The 25,483-nt window shown below is 43.0% G+C and overlaps 1 protein-coding gene across 1 annotated transcript in view; it reads right to left on the bottom strand.

Moving 5' to 3' along the window:
• Positions 1-781: 781 nt before the first annotated feature.
• GUCY2C (guanylate cyclase 2C) overlaps positions 782-25,483 on the bottom strand; it is a 73,148-nt gene continuing 48,446 nt past the window's right edge. The window contains exons 16-27 of the mRNA XM_021690455.1: positions 24,490-24,576; positions 23,225-23,357; positions 20,529-20,666; positions 19,651-19,739; positions 17,938-18,029; positions 14,724-14,882; positions 10,361-10,553; positions 8,497-8,671; positions 5,899-5,997; positions 4,566-4,660; positions 2,494-2,570; positions 782-1,375 (exon numbers count right to left, since the gene is read on the bottom strand). Coding sequence (XP_021546130.1) covers positions 1,198-1,375; positions 2,494-2,570; positions 4,566-4,660; positions 5,899-5,997; positions 8,497-8,671; positions 10,361-10,553; positions 14,724-14,882; positions 17,938-18,029; positions 19,651-19,739; positions 20,529-20,666; positions 23,225-23,357; positions 24,490-24,576 — 1,515 coding nt within the window. The 3' untranslated portion in view covers positions 782-1,197. The remainder of the gene's footprint in view (positions 1,376-2,493; positions 2,571-4,565; positions 4,661-5,898; positions 5,998-8,496; positions 8,672-10,360; positions 10,554-14,723; positions 14,883-17,937; positions 18,030-19,650; positions 19,740-20,528; positions 20,667-23,224; positions 23,358-24,489; positions 24,577-25,483) is intronic.

Genomic DNA, 25,483 nt, shown 5'->3' with positions numbered 1-25,483 from the left:
TGGGTTACAAACTTTCTAAGCTATCTTGCATGTATGCAAATAATTCTTGCTTTATAAGCATATTTCTTTGGAATTGTGAAGCCATTGCCGCAGAGACGCTGAGGCACAAATTACAAACCTCCAGATTCCAGGTAAGGACTCTTGCTGCATATGAAGGCCTAAACCTATAAATCAGGAGAGACTTTATTATTTTTGATTTTACGCTTTTCCAGGTGATGGAAAAAACATAACGTGTTTTCTGATCTCTGGAGTGGTTTTTGTGGTGGGGTGGGGGTGGAGGGTGGGAAGAGTAATGTGGTCGAAGCAGTTTAGTTCAGATTAGTGCCAGGAGTGTTACATTCTTGCCTTTCTGATTCTAATCTACTCCACACTGCCTTTTGTCATTTCCCCCGAGATCTCAAGCAAATGATTTATTCTGGGGTACCATAAGAAGGGGGGCAGAAGATGACTGCTGGATGGCAGGAAGGGGATGTTTGCAGAGTTTCAAGTACTTTGTCTTTACCAGTAAATAAGATCTGACCTTTATCTCAGACTGGAGACAGATGTAGGCCCTGTCTCCCATGGTAGAAGGCTAGGCATAACATCCCCTCGGGCGTAGCTGGGGATACTGAACATCCAAGTTTGTAGCCCTGAACAACAATCCTGGCTTTGCCTTGCTTCCGTGCTGGGGACTGTAATCCTTTGTCCAGCAAGCACAAGATGGCCGCTAGTGCATTTCGGAAAATGGCTGGAGTCGCTGGAAACACATACACAGACTCAGGACATTTTTAACTTTTATTCCTGCCTCCCATATAGCATGTTTTCTGCAAAAATTATGAGTTAAATATAATTTAATGGAGATAGGGTATTTAAAATATAATCGTGACCATTCAAAAACTCTCATGAATACAGAAGGAAAAAGAGCCAGCAAACAAACCAAAACAAAACAAAAACAAAATAAATGAAATAAGAACACAATCTCTTCAACGTAGAGACAGTCCATCCATTCTTCTTTCCCAGGGGGAAGTTCCCTGGAGCCACTGCTGAGATCAGACTCCAGAGTAGAAGGTAATTTTTGCACCGAGAGTGCACATCTGATTCACAGAAGCAAGTCTATGTTCCAGCCAAGGCAGCCAAGGCTAAGCAGAGCGCAGCTAAGTCTTCGGTCGCTTTGAGGGCCCCGGGACACTTGAGGCCGCTGCCGGAGTGCAGCTCTACTTAATTCGCTTGTGTGTTCTCATTGTCGGTCGTGTTCAGCTGCAGGTATTCCAGAGTGCCCCTTTTGTAGCTGGCCACCCGTGTGGGTTTTTGGCATCTTATCCCCGCCACCTGCCTTTTCTGTAAAGAGTTGGCGAGCATGTCAGAAAATTCAGCTTGTAAGCGCTGCTGATTCTCCCTGGAAAGAGAGTGGGGAGGGAAAATGGAACTTCTCAGCAATTCATACAGAATATTCCGTCGCTCCAGAACAATCAGTTCTGTTTACCAAACACTTAATGAGTGCTTAGTCCGTGCTAAACACGGGAAGTCCAGAGAATACAGAATGAGCCTTGCTTTTGATGGGCTTACAAGAGCTGTCATCCCTGCTCTGTGCATTTGTGGAGAAAGCAGGATACATTTCAAGCAGAAAATTCTATTTCAACTTCAGAGTGGAATGGCATGCTGCTTGGATTTGGAAGCACGGTTAGGTTTCCACATGCCACTTCAGGGAGGGCAAACAAAGCTAGGACAACGCGAGGCCCCTGTGACCCAACCCTGAGGACTTGGGTCCCACACATTCTGGGGTGTGGATCTTGTTTGGGGAGGCCTCCAAAGGGATGGAGGGTTTCAAGAGTCTGGAATGGACCTGGGCGCTCCAATAATGGGCCGGCTCCCCTGTGGCCCAGGGAAGATCTTGCTTGTGTTGGCTTCTCTACAGGCTCACCATCTATCTGGGTCCAGCATCTGGGAGTCTGCAAGACAGGGTCTCTCTACCATAGCAAAAGCCACCCCAGCAGCCATGCGACTGATTGCAGCAACCAAATGTGCAACGGGGTGACCCTGTCGGTCACCATGAAGGGAACTGAAACCTGTTCGTTAGACCTGAAATCTGGCCTTCCTCATCTCTGGGAGAACACAGCCTCCATGTGAAAACCCAGAACCACAGTCCTGGGGTGGGCAGGGGGTCGGGGGGAGGTCCTGTTTCCATCAGCAGCCCCACAGAGAGCTGCGGGCAGGGTTCCGCGTCGCAGAGTGCCTCTTGGCCACCAGCAGGCCTTCCTCTGGTCTGAACCAGATCTGCCAGGAGGTGAGCTGTCAACTCTCCTCGGTTCTGAGCGTGCCTGGAACACCCAGCTTCTGGCATCCAAGAAGGGAGGTTTCTAGACTTCTCATGTATGTAGTCCCTGGCCGTGTATTCAATATTATCATTGCCATGGGTGGAGCACTTGCCAACTGTTACATTGGCTGTAGGTACCACAACTGATAAAGCCAAGCCTGCCCCTCCCCTGTCCCGCCCTGCCACACCCAGCGGCTTACACAGTAGGAGGGGTCGGCAGGTTGTACTCCTGGCCCTTCACCCCCGTCAGCCAGTAGGTGGTCTCAGTTCCTCTTCCCTGGGGAGACAAGAAATGTGGGCGCCACAGAGGCCAGTGAGACAGGTCAGCTCTAGCCCACGGTGCTGACAAACATCCATCTCCAAGAGACACCTCACTTCCATGTTTCTCATCAGTGTCCACACCTCAGTAGAGCCCATGTTCTGATGGGATTTGCATTCCCTCTAGACGTATCTTTCTTTCCAAGTGCCTTTTAAAAAATAAGTCTCTCATTCCCCAGACGTGTTTTTTTTCCAAAGTAGAGTTCTCTTTTTTCCCCAAAAGACATCTCAAAGTGTCGCTATAGCAACATCATAAGAACTCTAAATGAAAAAAGAAGAAAATTCGCGTCCAATCCTGCTACGCCAAGACATCCAACTGGTTTTCATCACGCACTTTTTCTTCTAGCCCTTTTCGCCACAAGATTTCGTCACAAACCTTTTGCCACAGTTTCCGCACCTTAAGCATGTAAATTACAAACACATGTACACCCTAAAAAATGCTTATTAAGTGACTGTTGCTGGGCACATCTGGAGGCTATAAAATGAATGGAAATGTACTGGAAATCCTATTTTCGCCAAACCTTGTATTTGAATAGGAGATGGGATGGCTACATATTTAAAAATCACTCATCTTTAAAGGTTTATTTATTTGAGAGAGAGAGCACACACGATAGGGAGAGGCAGAGGGAGAGGGAGAGAATCCCAAGCAGACTCCATGCTGAGTGTGAGTCCAATCTGGGGCTAGATCTCATGACCCTGAGATCATGACCTGAGCCGAAACCAAGAGTCAGATGTCAACAGATTGAGCCACCCGGGTGCCCTACAAATAACTCCTATTTAGTGAGTAGTTTGCTGGCTGTGTTTGGACTGCAGTCTTCCATACACCACTTCTATGCTGGGGGGAGTGCTCTGTGCAGAAAGTGTATTGATAATGCGTGTGATATTAGGGCACGTCTACAGGAAAGAAGGCTTTTCCAAGTTGCAGTCACAGTGTAAAGATTAGAAGCACTGTGGCTCCCGGAGACAGATCATCTTACGGTCAGTAGTTGGCTTCAGATCAGTTGTGAAAGGACTGGAATGACGTTTGAAAAACAGCCCGAGGGCCAACTGGAGACCCTTGGTACCTCTGGAAGGCAGCTGTTATGAATGTGAGGAACAGTCTGGAGAGGAGAGACTGGTGATTCTCCATCCTTGGCGTGCATCCTGATCACTTACACTCCTCCTCAAAAATATAGATTCCTGATCTACATCCACAGAGGGTCTTTCTCAGCAAGCCTGGTGGAGAGTCCAGGCATCTACATTTTCGAAAGCACCCAGATGATGCTGAATCAGATATCTGGGGCCACAGGTGGCAGGCAATTCACGGGTCCAGAGCTTCAGAATGGTAAAGCAACCCCTGGAGAGGTGGTTTTAGGGAGAAGCAGCATCTTGCAGTGAGGGCAAGGAAGTAAGGGAGGACATGGGGCCTTTGACTTAAGCTAAATAAGTCCCAGGGCACCTGGATGGCACAGTGGGTTGAGCATCTTGATTTCACCTCAGGTCATGATCTCAGGATCATGGGATCGAGCCCCATGTTGGGCTCTGTGCTTAATGCAGAGTCTGCTTGAGTTTCTCTTTCCCTCTCCCTCTGCTCCTCCCCCTCCCCCCGCTCTCTCGCTCTCTCTCAAATAAATAAATACACCTTAAATAAATAAATAAATAAGTTCTGTCCCAGACCTTAGCTCTCAGCTTTGCAGGGGGAAATGGACACAAAACTTGGAGGTATGTGGAAGAAATGGTGGTAGCATTTTATAACACATTGGTGTTAGTTCAAAATATGAAAAAGTCTCTGAGTTCGCATTCTTCAGGGGTGGCTTCTCCTACAGGGGGTAATGGGTGATCACCGCAGGGAGTGCAGAAAAGGATTCTTCATCTTTGTGCTCCTCAATATTATTGACCACTGGATGTCCTGTCTCCAAGGAGGTGACCCCCGAGTGAGTGCTTTTTCTGGGTCCTCTCTCTGTGGATCCCTTACCTTTAAGTACGTTTCCCCTCTCACTTCGTACAGGAACTGGCATTCAGTTCTCTTCAGGATGGCTATTGTGGAGCCGCTCACATGAATTCTCAAGGCTGGAAATGCAAAATGATCAATGAAAATCTCATCCATTTTGAAGTCTATTATACGAACACATTTGTTTCCACTTGATTCAGGACATTTGTTACAGGAGTTCTTGACAGCTGAGATGTTTTAGTGAAAGGACACTTGAAAATACAATCCGTGAGATAAATTCTATCACACGTGGGATGAAAGAGGGTCTGACATTGCTTTTGGGGGTCCTGAGTGAAGGGGCTCCCCACGTTGTGCTCTATGGATTCTCCCTCCTCCTCAGAGTGGTGGCCCCTGCGGTTCCCATCCTCAATTTATTCCTTCCACTTTCTGATGCCTAGAAAGATGAGGCAACTTTCCCCCCGTTTATATAGACAGTGATTTGTATAGTTATAACTGTAACCCAAATCCGCCCTTTCCTTTATACCATGATTTTTTAGTACAAACCAGTATCAGGTTGTCAGCAGACTGCCAAGATACCACTCTACCGCCTGTGTTCTTGTAAGCCCCACCCACACCTACCAAAGCTTGCTTTCTCTCTTATATAGATTTCTGTTACTATCACTGTTACCAGTATTTATTATCCACTACATGTATCTCCCAGCGCCTCTACCCTGTCAGGCAAATGCAATAGAGGCTTCTGCATATAATAAATACTTATGTTTTTCTTTACTAAAACCAATTCTCAGGAAAACAAAAGAGGAATAGGAAAGCGAGCCAGCGTATGCTCCATATCTAGCCCACTGAATTTTTTTTAAAAAGATTTTATTTATTTATTAGAGAGTGTGTGATAGAGAGCATGAGTAGGGGAGGGGGCAGAGGGAGAAGGAGAAGCAGACTCCCCGCTGAGCAGGGAGCCTGATGCGGGGCTCGATCCCAGGACCCTGGGACCATGACCTGAGCCAAAGGCAGTTGCTTATCCGACTGAACGACCCAGGAGCGCCTGAATTTTTTTTTTTAATTTCCATGCTAAATTTCATGACCATTCCAGGGAAAGCATGTCTGAATGCATAGCAAATGAACCCAAACAAATAGAAATAGTCTACTACTGAGCTAAAAAGGAAGAACACAGTAATTCCCAGGAAATGGCGGCGACAAAAGCAAATGTCGCAAGGACCGAATGGACTCAGGCTCACGTCCAGTCAATGTGAAAGGTCATTCTTTCATCTCACTAGCACTTTGTAGCTCCTTATTGTGCGTTTTGTTCTCTAGTTCCCCTCTGCTGGAAGACACACTCTTCCTCTAAGAAAAGTGATCTTACGGAGGCCCGTGGATTCCATCCTAGAGGCTGTGTTGACGGTGTCTCCAAATAGGCAGTAACGAGGCATCTTGATCCCCACGACTCCGGCAGCACAGGGACCTGGAATGCAGAGAAAGCAGGAAGTGGAGGCAGCAGCAATCACGGTGTGGAGTTAGGGTGGGTAGGGCTTTTCTCAGGGGCACAGTGCTGCATCCTTCATTTGATGTAGGTGCAAAAAAGGAGCCGTGACTTTTCTTAAATGGATGTATTCAATGAGGAAAGCATTGTTCTAGCAAGACAAACTTCCAGAAAATATTTTGCTATAGGACAGAAAAGTACATTTGCACAAAACAAGAAAGGTTTCCGGAGATCCAGGCTGCAGAGGTGGGAAGTCCTTCTTAATATGTTCAATAGAAGGTTCTCGGGGAGGATGAAGACTCCCCCACGGCTTGCTTACTGTGCCAGGCCACACAGCCCCGAGCTCTTAGCTCAAAGCCTCAGTGGCCAAATTGTGTTTTATTTTTATTTACTCAGAGTAGCATTGCTCGGACTGGCGACACAATGATGGAAGACCCAGAAGATGAGGGCTTGGCACACTTCATGCGCCGTGTGAACGCAGAGGGATGAAAGAGGCTGCGGCGCAAGGACATTCTCGCAAGAACACAGAAACCAAGGCAAGACTGGGCACAGCAGCATACTGGGTAGGGAAGAAGGGTTGTTAATCAAGTATCTGTGTGGAGTGACTGAACACAAGGAGTTACAGATTTTAGACGTTAAAGACTAACTCAGAAATTGCAAAACCAGTTTTGGATAAAGGGAACTTGATTCTCTAGTTGGCTTATTGGGTTTTGACCTACATGAGTTTCTTTGTAGGTTTATCCTATAGATTCTCTGTGATTATGAACATGGAAATAAAAAAATCAAAATACCGGATCTTCCTTTGAGTGCTGAGCCCTTCTTTGTTAGGTTCAAGGCAAAACAACACAAAATAACCAAACAACAGCAACAAGAAACAAACAGAAGCAGAAGCAGCCTACCCAAGGGAAGGAGCCAGAGAGGCCTCTATTGTATCAGAGGATCTCTCTGATCTGGGCCTGAGGTCCGCTAGGGCAAATTACAGGTGACTCTTCACTTCAACACTGGAGTGAAGCTGGGAAGGGCCGGGCAGTGAAAATTTCTGCAGATATGAAGTCTTGTTTTCAACTATCAATACTTAACTGCAACCTCTTAATTTCTGCAACCTCTAAACCCCTCCAGGTATGTGTGCCTAATATCTATGTTCACTCTAGCCCAATGTGGTGACACCTGGGGCCCTGGAGGTCGGCTCAGGCTTGAGCTGGTCACAGGGGGAAAGAGATGGGACCGGGACCCAGAGCCCTGACTCGGCTCAGTCAACCATGCCGCTGTCCCTCCCTCCAGGCCTGGCAATCTGTGATGGGTCAGAAAGGGGACAGCATGCTGTTGCTGGCTGGGGAAACGCCTGAGAAGTCTCCTCATGTGTATATGGAAACATCTCTGATATATGGCTGTGGTCATGATTGTGGCAGAAATTTTTAACTTCTATTTACTTTTCCTTTGAGAATCTCACCGGCTCATTACTAAATCAATAAATGTTTACTGCCAGGCTCTCTGCTAGGCATGATGGCTAGAGGATGACTCTTGCAAATGCAGTTGTCTGGTCCTCGTCACAAACCCTGTAGTGATCTTGGGTTTTCTGTATTTTGAGTCTTCTGTGAGCCATGGAGGGCAGAAAAAAGAGCAATGACAAGAAAGTATAGGAAGATGTGAGTTTTAACACAAGGAAAGACTGTCTAATAATTATAACTAGTAATGCAGTGAGTTGGCTTTGGAAACAGTGAGTTTTCAGGGAATCCTGGGATTATTCCAAAGGTAGCTATAGTATTACTTGTCTTGGAACCTATAAAAATAAGTTATGCCCTATAAAGGATTAATCTAGATGACTTCTGAGTTCCTCTCCAACTTCATTTTTCTATAACATTTGTAGCTCATCTTCTCAAATCTCTACATTCTAGGCTGAGTATCTTTCATGGTCTTTGAATGATCCATGTACTTTCTGTACCATAGAGGGGGGTGGGGTGGACATAAATGCCCTTTCATTATAGGAATTTTACCAGCTATTTTTTTCCCCTGTAGATAATCCAATCCATGAAAGATACTATAATAGTGTAGTGGGAAAACAAAACAAAACAAAACAAAACAAACAGACGTTGGGGGTGGGGGGAGAGGGAGGGAATGGGCAGGAAATAAATGAAACAGTAAATATGGGGACTTAAATAGGAGGAAGTCTGGAAGCTGTCATTTTAGTCTGTAGTTGGTGTTTATCATTCCAGGAGTCAAAGGTGCTGTAAAAGGTGTTGTTCCCTAGAACTCTCGAAGGAGGGTCGACTTATGTCAGGATATGTAATGGGACCTCATTAGGGTTTGGGATTGGGTCTAATTATGTCAGGATATGTAATGGGATGTCATATTTGCTAGGCAGACTCAAGAGTAAACTTCATGGGAAAATCGATCACATCTGGAGACCCTCTATCCTTTCTGATTTAGTTGGTGCACAGAGGTTCATATGGTTCCCATTTGCTACATTGCTTAACTCCGTACCAGAGTGAACTCCAATGCGAATCCATATGGGGAGGCCGGGAAGATGCTCCAGCTCGAAGGTCCCCATGAAGCTGAGGATGTCCAAGGCCATCTTGGCAATGTCGATTGCATGCCTGTTGCCATTCCTCTTGGGTAAACCGCTGGCCACCATGTAGGCATCGCCAATGGTTTCCACCTGTGGAAATAGTTGCTCATTAGCAGTCCTACCCCTTCAAAAGGCAGAAGACATAAAAAACAAGCAGTTGATGGCATGTCAAAACAAAAGCTTTTGAGAACTCAGTGTGAGCACAGCCCCATACTTCTTTTTCTGGGACTAGCTCAAGACCAGGTCTCTGCTAATTTCTTCATGGTTTTAGAGTCTACTTAAATGAATGATAAAACAGCTATAAAAGACTTTGACCATACGAAAGTACTTCATAATAATATAAACCATCCAGATGTGGTGACCCTTCTCTAATGTTTACATAGTCTGAATGGTTGTATATAATTTCAGGAACACCTGTAATTACCAGAAAAGTCACCTTTAGCACTTAACATTTTTTCTCCTGTCCTATTTGACAAAAAATAATTGTAGGCTCCTCCAAGATGTAATGCACATTCTTTTTTTTTTTTTTTTTTTAAGATTTTATTTATTTATTTGACAGAGAGAGACACAGCGAGAGAGGGAATACAAGCAGGGGGAGTGGGAGAGGGAGAAGCAGGCTTCCCGCCGAGCAGGGAGCCTGATGCGGGGCTCGATCCCAGGACCTGGAATCATGACCTGAGCCGAAGGCAGACGCTTAACGACTGAGCCACCCAGGCGCCCCTGTAATGCACATTCTTATAGTATGGTGATTCCAAACACTTTTCTTGTAATAAGTATATTTGTATCAACAGTATCCTATAAACATTATTCTCCCTTTTAATTTTATTTTCATAATCATATAGTTCACGTTTGTTGGGTAGTTAACTTCTCTTTGCCAACCATCTCTAAAACGCATAACCATTTCCTATCCAACAAGAACTATTGTTCATATGGCTTTACTGACCTACATAGAGTGAAGATAGGGCTAAGACAAACCCTAAAAGGAACATCTTCTCTGTGGGTAATAACCATTATGACAGACTGTTACATGAGTGACCTCTAAACTTTACTTGAGCATACAGTATTTTATCTCAATAACCTTCACAATAATCTACCGAGTTAGGTGTTATTATCATTCCATTTTACAGATAGGCAAACTGAAACTTGACAAAGTTAAATGTATTTTATGAGGTCACACAGGGAGGGCCAGTTGGGATTTGAACAAATAGCTCTAATTCTAAGTTACTTGCTCCATAAGCTCTGCTGCTTTTCCAACATGAAAATGTGGGAATTCAATTCTCCTTTACTCTTCTGACTCAGACATTATGAGCCCAAAATGGGCCCGCACTCTAATCAGATAGAGTGCTGAACTTACAGAATATTCTCCCTGTTCTTCTTTAGTCTTCTTTTAATGATGCTTGCTACTTCAACAGCAGATTCCTATTCTACTTATTATAACTCCAGTGTCTTCTCTGCTTCCTTTGCAATCAGTCCACACACTGTCCATTTTTTTAAAAGATGATTTGAGAGAATGCCATTTTCTCTCAATTTAGTACCCCAAATTCATTCCTGATGAGGTTTATGTTGTTTCTTTCAAACTGCTTCTTAAAGTCACATGGGCATTTTGACTTCTGACCCTTGTTACTCTTTTACTTCCCTTCATTTTGAGCTCAGATTCAATCATGAATTCATTAAATCTTAAATTAGGACAAGATCTGAGTAATAATAGGAACCAACCAACTTTGGCTCTGCTGACCAAGGGTAGTACAATCATTTCAGCCTGTTAGGTGAAGTGGTTACCTTGTACACATCATGGTGATCAAGAATGTGGTCAAAACTCTTGTAGATGTCATTGAGCATGTCCACTACTTCCATAGGGGTGCTGTATTTGCAGATGGTGGTGAAACCTACAATGTCACTGAAGTAGATTGTAACTTCCTCATAAAATTCAGGCTCCACAATGCCTTTCTCCTTCAGAGACTTTACCACTAGCCTAGATGAGAAAGGGGAAAAAATGACTTCGACTTCAGTAATTATTTTTTTTATCTTGCATAAATCTTAGAGACAGTAGTAATGATCCACAGGGAACTCTAGGATTTGGTGGGGTGACCAGGAAGCAAAGACTGGTCGCACATACTGACTGTAGGAATATATTACATACATACACATATGATACTTGCATTTGAACTCAGAGGAATATACGCAGGTTTAGCATTAACTTGGTACTTGATTATTAACCCTAATAAACATGTACATATAACTCTAGTACCTATATAACCCTCATATGGATACACACTTGCCCACTTTTTGCCACTGTATTGATAGTCAGCTTCTTCTAGCTATAGCTCTACATCAGGAAGCTGAGGCGGGTGTGTCATTAATGTAAGAGCTTGAATCACTACAGCTGTCACACCTGACTTTTTTCATCAGAGCCAACAGTTTTGCCTCCCAAGCATGGTTTACTTGGTATTGTTTAATATCACTATAAAGGAACAATACATTTAAAAATTAACTTTGATATTTTCTGAACAAGAACTTATTTGATATATTTTTGAACCAGATTTGGGTCTTTTAAAAAGCAAAGTCAGTCAGTCAAGTTAAAATTATGGTAAAACTGCAGAAGTCAAATAAAAGCAACTTAGAATATCTTTGTTGCAGAAATGGAGGGAGTAGTATATCGGACTCAGAATTAAGAGAGAACCACAAAGAAGGAATTCCACACCATACTTCCTTGATGCGCCAAGTTGCCTTTTCATTGAGAAAATGGGTGGGGCCAACATGAGACTAGCCTCTCCCTGTCTGCCCTTGGGATCCCTCTGTAAAGGATCCAAGTATGGAACCACTAGAATCAGAACATGGCCGCTGGGAGGTGCCGTGGAGGTCACTGAGAACACTGAAGCTTAAAAAGAAAGTACGACTTTCACAAGGTCCCACAGCCACTAAGGGGAGAGCCAGTACTCAGCAACATCCCACCTTTTGGTCTTTTTATTTCCGGGCATCTCCTCCACAACCCAGACCTTGGGTATTCATGGAGATGAGGAAGATCTGGAGGTAAGCTGATTGTATCGAAGGAGGAATATCTGCCATTCTCCCAGAAAATAGTTCATTAACCACAAGGACACGCAACACTCGTGAGAACCTCCAAAGCATCGAGGAAAGTCTTTTCAATTGGTGCAATGACAAAGCCTGGGGCCTTTGAGAAACACCCCTGTGATGTGGCTGGTTGGATTCTCAGGGCACTTCTGGGGTGGTTGTTCTTGACCGGCCCAGTGTAAGGGTGCAAATTTTTTAAAGGCTATATAAATGTAATGATAAAATTGGATATTTCACCATCTTTACCCTTCCTATTACTGCTTATAACTGTAAAGTCATATGAGCTTGGAAACTAGTGCATTATCCAGAGAGAGAAACTAATGTTGGTAGATAAATGAAGAGCTGTGACTTAGCCTGGCGAGCTTTGGTAACAGGCTATTGCCGACACAGACAAATTAGTGAACACAGTAGATGTCTTGGAAAGGCTTCCCACAAGAAGAAAAGCTTCTATTTTACTGTCTCAAAACCCAAGGGGCACTGTTTAAATAAGTGTTTAAGTAGTATCTGGTTCCTACATGCAGTCTGAGTTTATTCGCAATTTTGCCATTATGTTTCTTTTTGATCCTTGTAGTTATTGTTGGCGTATGTTTTAGTTTTCTTTTACAAATATACATACTTTTTACATAAATTATCAAAGTGAGTTGCACTGGAGGCCTGGTGTATTGCAGCTATTGAAGTGATTGGTGCCATATAACCTTTGGCAATCCAATAAAAACATCTACCCATGGAGATGAAAAGTAGAGCACAGGAAATATAGTCAATACTGTTGTAATAACATTGTATGGAGGCAGACGGTAACTAAACTTATTGTGGTGAGCATTGAGTAATGTACAGAATCATCCAATTACTACGTTGTACACCTGAAACTAATATAACACGGTCTGTCAACTATACTGAAAACAAACAAAACATCTACCATCTAGTGGTCAAAGTGGCACATTACACCAAGGGTAAGATAAAAATCTGAGGTGGTGAGCTAGCTGTTTCTCAAACTAATCGTTTGAGTAACATTATTGGTTAAAGCCACTGATGATGACACCCCAGGAAGGCAGCTGGATTATCTGGATGTTGTTTTTGTCACCACTCAGCAGTAAAGGCCAGGGAAGGAATTATGCATCGTATAACTAGCATTTCTGAAGCTCTGATAGAAATCGCCATCTCTGGGGCGCTTGGGTGGCTCAGTCATTAAGCGACTGCCTTCATCTCGGGTCATGATCCCAGGTCCTGGGATCGAGCCCCATATCAGGTTCCCTGCTCAGCGGGAAGCCTGCTTCTCCCTCTCCCACTCCCCCTGCTTCTGTTCCCTCTCTCGCTGTCTCTCTCTCTCTGTCAAATAAATAAATAAAATCTTAAAAATATATATATATATAAAAATCTCTGATGGGAATATTAAGGGCTCAAGGCTATCTCCAGGGTATCATTCCCAGGCTGTTCCTTGGCACTCTGAGGACACACAGATTCTGCAGTAGGCTCCCTTCGGGCACGGATGACTGAACAGAGCATGTGTGTCACTCCCACCTCTCCACCCAGGTTTGTCAAAGAGAAACTGTCTCTTTATTTAGAAGACAGCTCCCATGGTCTCAAAATCATTCCTTTAGTAATGTAGAACTGATATTCCAAATGAAGCATGGGTTCAAAACCATGGGCATTGCAGGCTCTGTGCTGACTACCTTATATCCTGGGCATTATTTCAGGAAATTCTTAGGGCCAGCCTATGAGGTAGATGAGAAACTGAGGCTTGGCTCATGTAGGTAACTTGTCCAAGTTGGTGGTGGAACCATGGCTTGAAGTCAGGCCTTGCTGACCTCAGTTTCCACGATTTCACCCAATGCTAGACTCCTAGCCTAGTCTTCAGCTCATAGAACAGTTTAGTCTACTTTAATGACAGGAGAACATTCCTGCTCCCTTTGGCCCAAGCCTATTTTCTAGCTCTTCACATTTTAATTTCTTGCTTCTCTTAACTTTGCTTAGTTATTTTCTGAGTACCAGCACTCAGAAAACTTTAAACTGTTTGGGGATTTCAACCTTACCTCCTTTCTCTTATGTCCATGGCTGTGATTCTGTTTCACAAAACAGAGGTCAGCTCATAGATGCCTCTGTGATGAGGCATCTGATACGTGGCTCCCACCTTCTCCACTCACGACTGCCCCTACTTCTTGTAATTTGGCTTCTACTTTGAGGTGGAAATGGGCATTTAGTGCCTGCAAGAGCCTCATGGCTCCTAGATTCAATAGGAAAACTTTGATTTCCATTTTGAGATTAAGGAGAGACAGCCAGTGACTTGCCAAAGGTCCCAGACTTCGTAAAAGTGGCAAAGAGGTGTTAGAACCCTAGTCATTCTAACTCCACCGCCCATGCTCCTTCTGGGGCACCACACAGCCACTTGAAAATAGCCTTTTTCCGGCTGCCTGGGTGGCTCAGTCATTAAGTGTCTGCCTTCGGCTCAGGTCATGATCCCGGGGTCCTGGGATCAAGCCCCGCATCGGGCTCCCTGCTCAGCGGGGAGCCTGCTTCTCCCACTCCCCCTGCTTGTGTTTCCTCTCTCGTTGTGTCTGTCTCTGTCAAATAAATAAATAAAATCTTTAAAAAAAAGAGAAGAAAATAGCCTTTTTCTTCTAGATATATATATATATATATTTATTTTTTAAATAAGATTTTCTTTTCTTTCTTTTTTTTTTTTAAGATTTTATTTATTTGACAGAGAGAGGGAGAGAGAGAGAGAGGACAGCATGAGAGAGCACAAGCAGAGGGAGAAGCAGACTCCCCACTGAGCAGGGAGCCCAACACGGGGCTCGATCCCAGGACCCTGAGATCATGACCTGACCTGCAATCAGACGCTTCACCAACTGAGCTGCCCAGGTGTCCCTCTTCTAGATATTTAGAGTACGAACCAGACCAAGTCTTAGCAAGGTATTTTTTTTTTTAACTCAATAATTTGCTGAAGAATGTGCAAAAGGGAGCGATCCCATATAGATGCAAAGGAAAAAAAAATACTAGACAAAAATGCTGACACTTTCAGCTGGAAGGAACAAGGCACAGCTGCGGAATCCTGCAGGAGGACTTGCCTTACCTTGGGAGCAACATGAAATTAAGTCTGTCGGCTCTGTCCCTCTCTGCCTTGTACAGCTGGGTCCTCTCCTCCACCAGGTGTTCCAGATTCCGAGAATACAGCTGTAGACGTCGGATCAAGGTGTCCATATAACTTTCACTTTTTTGGTCGTGAAATAGGCTGTACGTGGTAAAAGATAGAGAGCATAAACATCTAGTAACACAGTGGGCAAATATGACAGTTAATTAAAAAAATAAAAATGGCCAACACACATTTAAAAAAATTAACCTCAGGAAAAATTAAATAGAAATAAATAGATATAAGATTTTTTTTTTTTTTAAAGAAAACCGAATGTTAGAACAACGGTAATCAATGGAATTAAGGAGGAAAAACAGACACTATGACCTTCCTGGAGGGGCATCCTGGCAAAATGTGTCATAAACTTGAAAAGTACACACACTGTGATCAGTCCACCAGCACTACTTCTAGGAACTATCCAAAGGAAGCAATATGAATGTGCTGAAAAGTAACTACAAAAAAAGCTACAGCATTCTTTATAATAGCAAACATTCAAGAATAAGCCAAATGTGTAACAAAACATAATTAAAGTATTATGATACAATGGAATATTAATGTATCATTAAACACAAATTAGAATAGTTAAATGTACAGAAAGATGCTACCTCGATATTAAACAAAGAAGTTGATAAAATGGCAAAAATTATTATTATTATTTTTTTTAAAGATTTTATTTATTTATTCATGAGAGACCGAGAGAGAGAGAGAGGCAGAGGGAGAAGCAGGCTCCCAAGGAGCAGAGAGCCCGATGCGGGACTCAATCCCAGGACCCTGGGACCATGACCCGAGCCGAAGGCAGACGCCCAACCATCTGAGCCACCCAAGCGCCCCCAAAATTATTATTTTTAAGTTTTGAAAACCAGGTGGTCATCTACTGACAAATAGGTGGTTTTTTCTTTCTTGTTTGCTTATACCTGTTTCCTGAAATTTTAATAATAATTTACAATAAAGGGAGACATTTTTTTTTAAAGGCTCTAGCAGTGTGATAAATGCAACGATAAGAGAAGGATCAAGAAAAGCAAAGCTGAAGGGCGCCTGGGTGACTCAGTCGGTTAAGCCTCTGCCTTCAGCTCGGGTTGTGATCCTGGGGTCCTGGGATTGAGCCCTGCATTGGGCTCCCTGCTGGGTGGGGAGCCTGCTTCTCCATCTCCTTCTGCTGCTCCCCTTGCTCATGCTCTCTCTCCCTCTTTCTCTCTGTCAAATAAATAAATAAAATATTTAGGAAAAAAAAAAAAGCAAAGCTGAGCCTTCTATTATCTCCTTAGAACAGAGAGGCGAGCTCCTAAAGCAAAAAACCTAACTCCAGATGATTTGTTAGGCCAAGGAGACTTAGACAAGATGACAGCTTTTGGCAAGCCTTGGTGCAGAGTTTGGTCAGGGGATAAGCTGAGTGCCCGCTGGGTGGTTCAGGATCGAGATAATGTTTATAACGTAAATGGCGCCATTGAAGGGGCTGAATAAACCCTACCATTTATTACAACAATTGTAAGTTACCACTTCAGAGCTCAAGAAGAAGATGGCCTCCGTCATAGTCCCCTAGGGTGGGGAGGGAGGTTTGTTAAAAATTCGATACATTTCTGAGTCCTACCGCAGACCTAAATCCCTGGAAACCGCTAAGCTTGGGATTATGAAGCAGTATTTTTTAACAAGTTCCCCAGGGGGTTCTTCCTTGAAGCCACTAGTATAGAATCTAGTTGGGTGAGGGAGCAGGTGTAAGGGATGAAGATAGATTATCCTCCTTCGTGATGAATTGATTCAATTAAAACAGTTTCCTCAACCTTGACTGCCTATTTTAATCATCAGAGGAGCTGTTAAAACTCCTCATGCCAGCCTGCTCCCCAGAGCAATGGCATCAGACTCTCTGGGGCAGGACTGTGGCCCTGGTCTTTTTAACAACCCCCCCCCCCCCACCACCGCCAACCCGCACACCCAGGCGATCTCAGTGTTCAGCCAAGTTTGAGAACCACCCTATTCGAGGCTAAGTACTGGGGGCCCAGTTTATCTTCATGAGTTTACATTTCATCTGTCACATGTACAGTCTCAGCTGATCTTAGTCAAAGGTCTGTGAAGGAATGAAAAATGGGCAAGAATTACATTGTTCATTATTTTCTGCTCCTTTCACACAAATGATGGATTAGATGTACCAATCAATGACCACCCTCTCATGAATTCACTCAACCCCATCTCAGCCCTGGGCTTTTCGGCTCATTAAGTATCTGAATCTTTGACTTAATGACAACTATGGAAAATTAAGAGCTGGAAGGAATTGCTGAAATCGTCCTATTCAAATCCAGTTTTACAAAGAAGGAAATTGACATCCAGTTAGGGTAAGCATTTTGCCCAATGTCCCGCAGCAAGCTATTACTAGATCCTAGTCTAGAAATTGGATCTCCTAACTCTTACTTCACGGTTATTTTTCTCACTCTGCATTGTATGTAACTGAAACACAGAAAATATGGAATTCAATCTTACTGGGTAATTGTGTGCTTTTTTGTTTTTGTTTTTGTTTTGGACCCTGAATTATAATCCGATTTAGGGCACAAGTCTTAAGTACCAAAGGCTAACGTTGCTGGTTTTAAGATCTTAAGAAACTTCTTGATCTTAAGAATTATCCGGTGGCTTTGCAGATTCATAGGACCCATGCTAGACTTGTAAATCCTAATTACCTGCAGAATGGTCAGGGAACTATATATATATTTAAAGATTTTATTTATTTATGAGAGAGAGTGTGAGTGCATGAGTAGGGGGGAGAGGCAGAGGGAGAAGCAGACTCCCTTCTGAGCACAGAGCCAGACCGGCTTGGGGGCTGCTCTATCCCAGGACCCTGGGATCATGACCTGAGCCAAAGGCAGATGCCTAACTGACTGAGCCACCCAGGCGCCCCAGGGAACTATATTTTTAACAGACATATTTGTGATCAGTCAGAATTTATTTTTTAATCAGGCAAGTGTTGCCCTTGAGTATTTAACTTTTCAAGTGATTATTCCCTGAGAAAATGGTCTCTTGGTCTCCATCTCCTTGTAATTTTTTTGAGATAGATGTTGTGGTCTGGGGTTTTTCATTAGAACAGGCATTCCATTCTGAGGTGCTACTGAATGTCAACTGTCATTAGAAAAATCTGAAAATTTGTGAGGAAACGTAAACATTTCAACAATACCCAAATATCTTGGCCAGTGTAGACTCAATTTTCTTGAAATCTGGTCTCTTCTCTGGATCCTCCTCCCAGCAGTTTTTTACAAGTAAATAGACCTGAAAGAAAGCAGGGGTCGATTGGCTCAGGGGGCGGTTTCCAATCCTACTGTCTTCCCTCCATGAGTAGTTGAGGCAGGGAATATTTTTAAAACAACTCAACTCTGACAAAGAGGATGAGATTGCTGGGTTCCCTTCAGTCTGTCTCTGCCCCGCCCCCTGCACCATCTTGCCTCATCCTTCTAATGGAATGAATGCAAGGAAGCATTGCCCCCCTGAGAGGACATGTGACAAAAACTACAGATCTTCTCTCAGTAAGAACTACAAAATGTTTGTCGTCCCACTAGAGTGGTCTAGTTCAGGTGTTAAACAGACACACGTCCTAAGTTAATGAAAAATGTGATGCCAATTTGGACAAGGCTGGATTGTTGGGAGAGACAAAACACTCTACAGAAGTTTGCAGGGTTTCTGTTGCCGAGGACAATAAATCGTTGGGGTCAGTGGATATGAGGCAGTGACTGTAATGGGAGGCTCTTCCACAAGGGTTTCCAACCAGGGCTACTAGTGGAATCATGTGGGGAGGTTTCCAGTTTCTTATGCCCAGGCCCAACCTCAGGAGATTCTGACTTCAGCAGTCCCTCCTTGTCTGAGTCAACCACGGTCCGGAATCAGATGATCCTCTTTCTGACCTATCGGCAGGGTCAATAGTAACCTAACAATACTTCACAACGCCCGTGTCATTCACTTAGCTTTGTCTCATCACGTGGGCATTTTATCATCTCATGTCAATACAAGAAGGGTGAGTGCAGTATGGAAGGATATTTTTAAGAGACAGACCACAGTCACATACCTTCTATTACAGTATATATAGTTACAATTGTTCTATTATTATTGTTGTCAATCTCTTACTGTGCCTGATTTAGAAATTGAACTTTACCACAGGTATGTATTTATAGGAAAAAATCTAGTATATACAGGGCTTATCTGTGATCCACTGGGGGTCTTGGAATGTATCCTGTACATTTCTCGATTGTTTCTAGATGCTGACATATTCAATTGTAAATCAGTGGGTAGGATTTACAAGCCTAATAAGTGTATCGCATGAACACCTTGACCTTTTAGGTCCTAAAAATTGAGAATGGGATATGGGCTTCAGGAGCCAGCTTTTTCTTGAGCTGGGAGAGGTGAGAAAGGACGTAGGGAGTGTGGCAGGCTGATAATGGCACCCAAAGGGAATGGCCGAGGTCTGGCCTCTGGAGCCTGTGAATGTTACCTTATTTGGAACAAGGGTTTTTGCAGATGTGATGAAGTAAAGGACGTTGAGATGGGAAACTTATTGTGGAGTATCTTGGTAGGCGCATTCAGTCACATGAATCCTTATCCTGGGAGCAGGTGGAGGAAGATTAGACCAAAGAGGAGACAAGATTGTAACCATGGAGGCAGAGATCGGAGTGTTGTGGCCACACGCCAAGGAATGTCAGTAGCCCCCAGAAGCTCCTGGAAGAAGCAAGGAATGGATTCTCCCCTTGAGCTTCTGGAGGAAGTATGACCTTGCTGACAACTTATTTCAGACCTCTGGCCTCTGGAACCATTAGGCAATAAATTTCTGTTGTTTTAATCCACCAAGTTGCTGGGAATTTGTTAGAGCAGCCCAGAAACTCATGCAGGGAGATGCACTCACTTCCAGTTCTTTTTCCTCTGCTGTTTCTAGGAATAGATCTGGGCGGAAGGGTTTTACTCCATTGGCATTCTCCACTCTGAAAATCTTCTCTGATGGGATGAGAATAATTCAAATTACAAGAAAGAATGCAGCATGAAAACATTTTAGCAGCAGCAGACTCTGAATTGGTTCACCCTCCCCCTTCCTCCCGGATGGGTGCCCAGTGAGAATGTTGCAGAGCTGAGGCCAGCACTCAACAGGATGAATGAGCCACCAGGTGAAGGGGTGTGATACCCACTTATACCCAGGAGGTTAGCTTAAGTTAAGGTTCCTAAGCCTTTAAAACGTAACTCGGATACCACTACCTTTAGTAGGCTTCTTCTAAGACCCTAGCACGCCCTCCCTATACCCCTTAGACACCCACTCTCCAGAGAGTTGAGACCTGGGACATAATTGCTCAGTAAGCAAGGATTGGATGAAAGGAAGGAAGCGTTTGCCGCCCCCCCCAGACCCCCCCACCCCCGCCCCAGAGAGGACGTGTGACAAAATCTATAGATCTTCTCTCAGTAGGAGCTATAAAATGTATGTTGTCCCACTAGAGTGATCTAGTTCAGGGGTTAAACAGATACTCATCTTTTATTAGAATCAGAAGGGAAGGGGGAGATTGTAAGGAAAGAGTCTTTAACTGACAATGATGACAATGACAACATCTGGTATGTTATGCTCTTCAGAGCATTCTAACATTCATACTGTCAACCCCTCTAATACCCCTATGGGACATGCAGGGTGGATATGCCATTACTTTTTGCAGATGAGGGGACTGAGCTGTGGTCACAGACAGATGAAGTCAGCCTAGAACACAGGCTCCCAGAGAGGGCAGATGAATCGGTCTGACTTACCGTTCTGGTCCCGGCAGCTCAACGTGTAGAAGGTTTCTCTCCGCAGGATGATCTCCTGGGCAATGATCCCATAGCTGTACACATCGCCTTTCTGGGAGATGTTGGCTTGGCGGAGGTGCTCCGGGGCTGTCCACAGGTCTGCGCATTCAGCAGTGAGATTGCAAAATCGAGGGAGATGAGTGGCCCATAGGTCTCCAACCCGCTTTTGTTCTTTAAGTCTCTATGCCATGCACCCTTAATCCGAGTGGTCCTGAATTTGTATGTCCCAAACTTTGGAGGAGTTTATGTTAATGCTGGTGATTGGGGGAGAACACACCCTGGCCTTTTAAGCTGACTGTGTAATGCCAGGATTTGGGTGAGGTCACGTGGCAACGTCTTCCCTAAAACTTCTAGGATCATAGCGCTGAAAACCCTCAAGCCTACCTAGAATAGCACCTGGTGTATAGAAAGTACTCGGGAAATATTTGTAGAATGAGTGCAGTAGAATATGAGAGGCTGAGGATTTAATAGCTTTTGGGACATATGGCATACATCTATGAAAACCTTCATAATTAAAAAATATATAAATTTATATATTTTTATTATAAAATAAAAAATACATTTATATATTTTGTCACATAAAGGTATTATATTTAATATATATGCATACATGTTTAAAAGCATTTAAGTAAAGAGCCTATCACTGATATTTTGCAGGTGGGACGTATTGGCAGCCTCTAAATCCGCTATTGCTCACAGATGTGTTTTCTTGGGTTCCCACAGTATCCTTTAAAAAATAATGCATACAATTTGGGCGCCTGGGTATCTCAGTCGGTTAAGCGTCTGCCTTCAGCTCAGGTCATGATCCCAGGGTTCTGGGATTGAGCCCCGCATCGAGCCCGGTGCATCATGCTTCCTGCTTAGCGGGTAATCTGCTTCTCCCTCTGCCCACCCTCCCCCCACCTATTTCCAAACTCTCATTCATTTATCTGTGATAATGATAAGAAATTATAATGATTAAAAAAAACTCGTGCTCACTCTCACTCCTTCTCTCGCAAAAATAAATACATAAAATATTTTTTAACATTACTGCATACAGTAATTTTACTCTGTGCCTGCTACTTCCTAATGCTTTCCATGTAGTTCATTTCACACAAGTGAAGTGTTCCTGTGTTCCATGTTTGGTTCCTATAGACACTTGGGTTTTGAACCCTATCACGTAGCTTATTTAGTAACAATAAGGGCATACCATTAATTTTCCTCCATCCCATGTAAGTTTTCTAGGGTCACCTAGCTCCTTCTAAACTTTTTGTGATTTCTGTCTTCAGCAGTTTCAATGAAAAATCTATAGATTCACGTTGTGAGGTCCAGTGGCATGCTTATGTTGAGGCACGTTTTCCTCACGTTTGGTTTGCCATCCAAATGTTCATTACCTTTTTGAATTTATGTCTTATTCATTTATGTGACTTGTGATTCATATACATATGATTGATCCTAATGGTTTGGGGTAGTAAGAAAGGTAAGTAGATCCACATATGCTAACAATTCAGGTAACCAACAGCACAGATAGGTAGGTATAACTGAGTGATGTTCAAGAGGAAAGCATTTGAACAGCAATTCATCTAATTTTGTGTTGTGGTGAGTCATCTAATGAAGGAGGTTTGTTCCACCACATGATGAACCATGCTTGACACGTGCTAGATATTCATCAATATCTCAATATTGGATTGAGTCCAATGTCATCTTTTGCTTGATGTGACTGAAGAAGTAGGAACAGCATTGTAATTTTTCTTTCATTTATTTATTTTTAAAATGTATTTTTATTTACTTATTTATTTTAAGTAGGTTCCTCGCCCAGTGTGGAGCCCAACGTAGGGCTTGAACTCCCGACCCTGAGATCAAGACCTGAGCTGAGATCAAGAGTTGGACACTTAACCAACTGAGCCACCCAGGCGCCCCACCATTTTTCTTTTATTAAGGGAAAACTAAAGGATTGCCAAGTAGAATTAGAAATAGAATTTAGGTTTTTGGATCTAGGTGGTATTTTGAGGCATTACATGTGAGCACTAGATTTCTGAGGCTGTTTGACCCTGAGTTATAGTAAAAAATGGATAAATGTTCAACATGAAAAACCCTTTAAACACTGCACATCACTTTTCTTTCTGTTACTTTTTTTGACCCTTAGCACAATCTAGAAAGGGATAGATAGGTAAGAATATATTTTATTAAGAAGAGGGGTTTTTTTTAATCATTATAATTTCTTATCATTATCACAGATAAATGAATGAGAGTTTGGAAATAGGTCTTCGGCCTTGAATTCTATCTTCTTGGGCAAATCTCTTGGGCTTTTGGAACCTCAATTCTGTCTTCTATGAAGGATGAGGGTTAGAGCAGATGATTTTTATGTCTCTTACGACTCTAACCTTGTCTATTTTTTCACCCAGTTCTGCTTCCTCAGCCAATAAGTTCTTCATGATTTCCTCACTGATATCAAGAAACACAGGGATGAAGGAAACCCACAGAGGAGGTTTGTTGGACTCAAGAAGCACTTGTTAAAAACCGACAAGGGTGAAGTGCTGGAGAATGAGCCAACTGTTTCCTCTTGTGGCTCTAAGTCTTTATTGACTTAGCATCACCTACTCCCTGACCACCTTACATGGACTTGGGAGAATTTTTTTTTAAGTGGGAAACCAGTAAAAATGTCATTCATTACAGACCTTTTCTGGGAGGCAAAATGGAATTGCAGCCAAAATCAGTGATCTTCACCACCATTCTACTGTCTACCACACAGTTGGTGGATTTCAGGCGGCCATGGACTTCAGTCTTACTGGAGTGCAGGTATGACATTCCCTATAATTTTTCAGATGACAGGGAAACAGAGATAGGACACTCTTCAGCTGCTTGATTATTTTAAAGAAAGAAATGACATTCTGAAACCATTTCAGCACGCATATAGAATCACACTATCAGATTTTAAATTTAGTTCCGTTAATTTTACTTGAAAAGTATTGTTAATGCCCTAATATTTGCCTCAGCACGGCATCTTAAGAGGCAGTTGTCTAAAGACTGTAGTTAAATAATTACATCTAATATGAAACAAAGCGTTGATCCTAATTTTTTTTTTTAAGTGTTTCTGCTGACTAATTATTCAATCTGTTTGGGTATATCTCTGGTCTTCCACCTCAATTAAAAAAATATGAATAATATAGCCTTGCCTTTCTGAAAGGAGGAGCTAGCCTTATTATTTCCTAAAATATAATTGGTCTCATTCTATTTTGAAAGAGAATGTTTCCTTCAGTTATGAAAGGGGAAGCCCCCCAACCCCAACCTTAGGTTTTTGGGCTGCTGTGTTTCCCTTTGATGGCCAGAGGTGTCCTTGCAGAAATTGGTTTTCATCCTGGATCATAGGAGTGAATAGTGGCAAAGACAGTGGGGATCTTATAATATTTTTAAAAACTGATTCTGATTCTAGATGATTTTCAGGTGATTTAAGACTATCAAACAGCTCAATCTTGGGACTGACTTTTCCTCATTCTTGAACGAGGTCCTGGTCACTGGTATCCACTTCCTTTTTCATATCCTATCTGGGAATATTCATGTTCAAATTCATTATTGCCTCGTGCAAGAGGGTTGCCTGCCCTTGATAGTTTCTCATAAAAAGTTGAAGATTGTTGTCTTGCCTGCAGCTTTATATGATTTTGCTTTCCAGCAAGTCTATGAAAATGTGTGCCCCAAACTCAGAGTAGAAAAAATATTAATAATAAAAAGAATAGCTTGTATATTGAACATTTACTTGTACCAAGCATCCTATGAAGCACATGTATTATTTACAAAATCCTCACAACAATCCTCTGACACAGGTACTATTTTTATTATCATTTTACAGATGAAGAAACCAATGGTCAGAGAGGTTGAAAGTCTGCTAGATCTGTTTTCCTATGTTTCATTTTCATAAATGCCTTTGTGTTTGCAGGTCTCTTACCTTAGCAATATCATATAAGACCGAGATCTTAAACTCCCAATCCATGAATGTACCATCAGGGTAGGAGATGGTGTCATTTAAAACTTCCTGAATGGCAGAAAAAGAAAAGGAAGAAGTTGCAAGGAGGGGTACTGTGGAGAGACAACTACAGGCTAATCATGATCTTCTAATCACAGGACCTGGGGCTCAGAAACAAACTGAAAATCCATCGTCCTGATTTTCCTGAATATGTGTTTCTTTTCTTTCTTATGAACCATCAGGTGGCTGTCACTGCAATGAAATGAGCAGGAGATACCCCTAATATCCCAAATCCTGGTTCTTCCACCAGCCAGGAGTAAAGGAATGAGCAGACACCTGCCGGGAGCATGGGCTGTAAGCCTGACTCACAGGTGGATTGTAGGTTCTAGCTCACTGAAATTCCACTAGTGTGTTTCAACCAGGAATTGCTATTCAGGAATCCCTTCCTTAGGCTTATGTTTTATGATCATTTGCATCCATTAGCTTACAGCCCTAAGTTTTCTTTACATTTACCAAGTCCTCTGTCAATAAGAGCGAGTTCTTGTATTTTGTGTGAATTGTATCACCTAGAATTTTGAACTCAACATTTTAATATGATGATGGTTCTATTAAGATACAGGTTTTTTTTTTTAAAGATTTTATTTATTAATTTGACGGAGAGAGACACAGGGAGAGAGGGAACACAAGCAGGGGGAGTGGGAGAGGGAGAAAGCAGGCTTCCCGCTGAGCGGGGAGCCTGATGTGGGACTCGATCCCAGGACCCTGGGATCATGACCTGAGCTGAAGGCAGACGCTTAAAGACTGAGCCACCCAGGTGCCCCAAGATCCAGGGTTTTAGCGAAGTTAATAACTATTCTTCACAGTAAAACTCGAACAACCAACAATAGCCCGATCTGACCTTTAGTTTTAACTCAGGCACTGCGCCAATAATTTCCAAAGAAGGGTCCAAAGTCATTAATCATTTCAGATAAGGCTG

This window comes from Neomonachus schauinslandi, chromosome 5 (assembly GCF_002201575.2).
Source record: "Neomonachus schauinslandi chromosome 5, ASM220157v2, whole genome shotgun sequence".
Taxonomy (NCBI): domain Eukaryota; kingdom Metazoa; phylum Chordata; class Mammalia; order Carnivora; family Phocidae; genus Neomonachus; species Neomonachus schauinslandi.
This window is presented reverse-complemented; position numbering and strand designations above follow the sequence as displayed.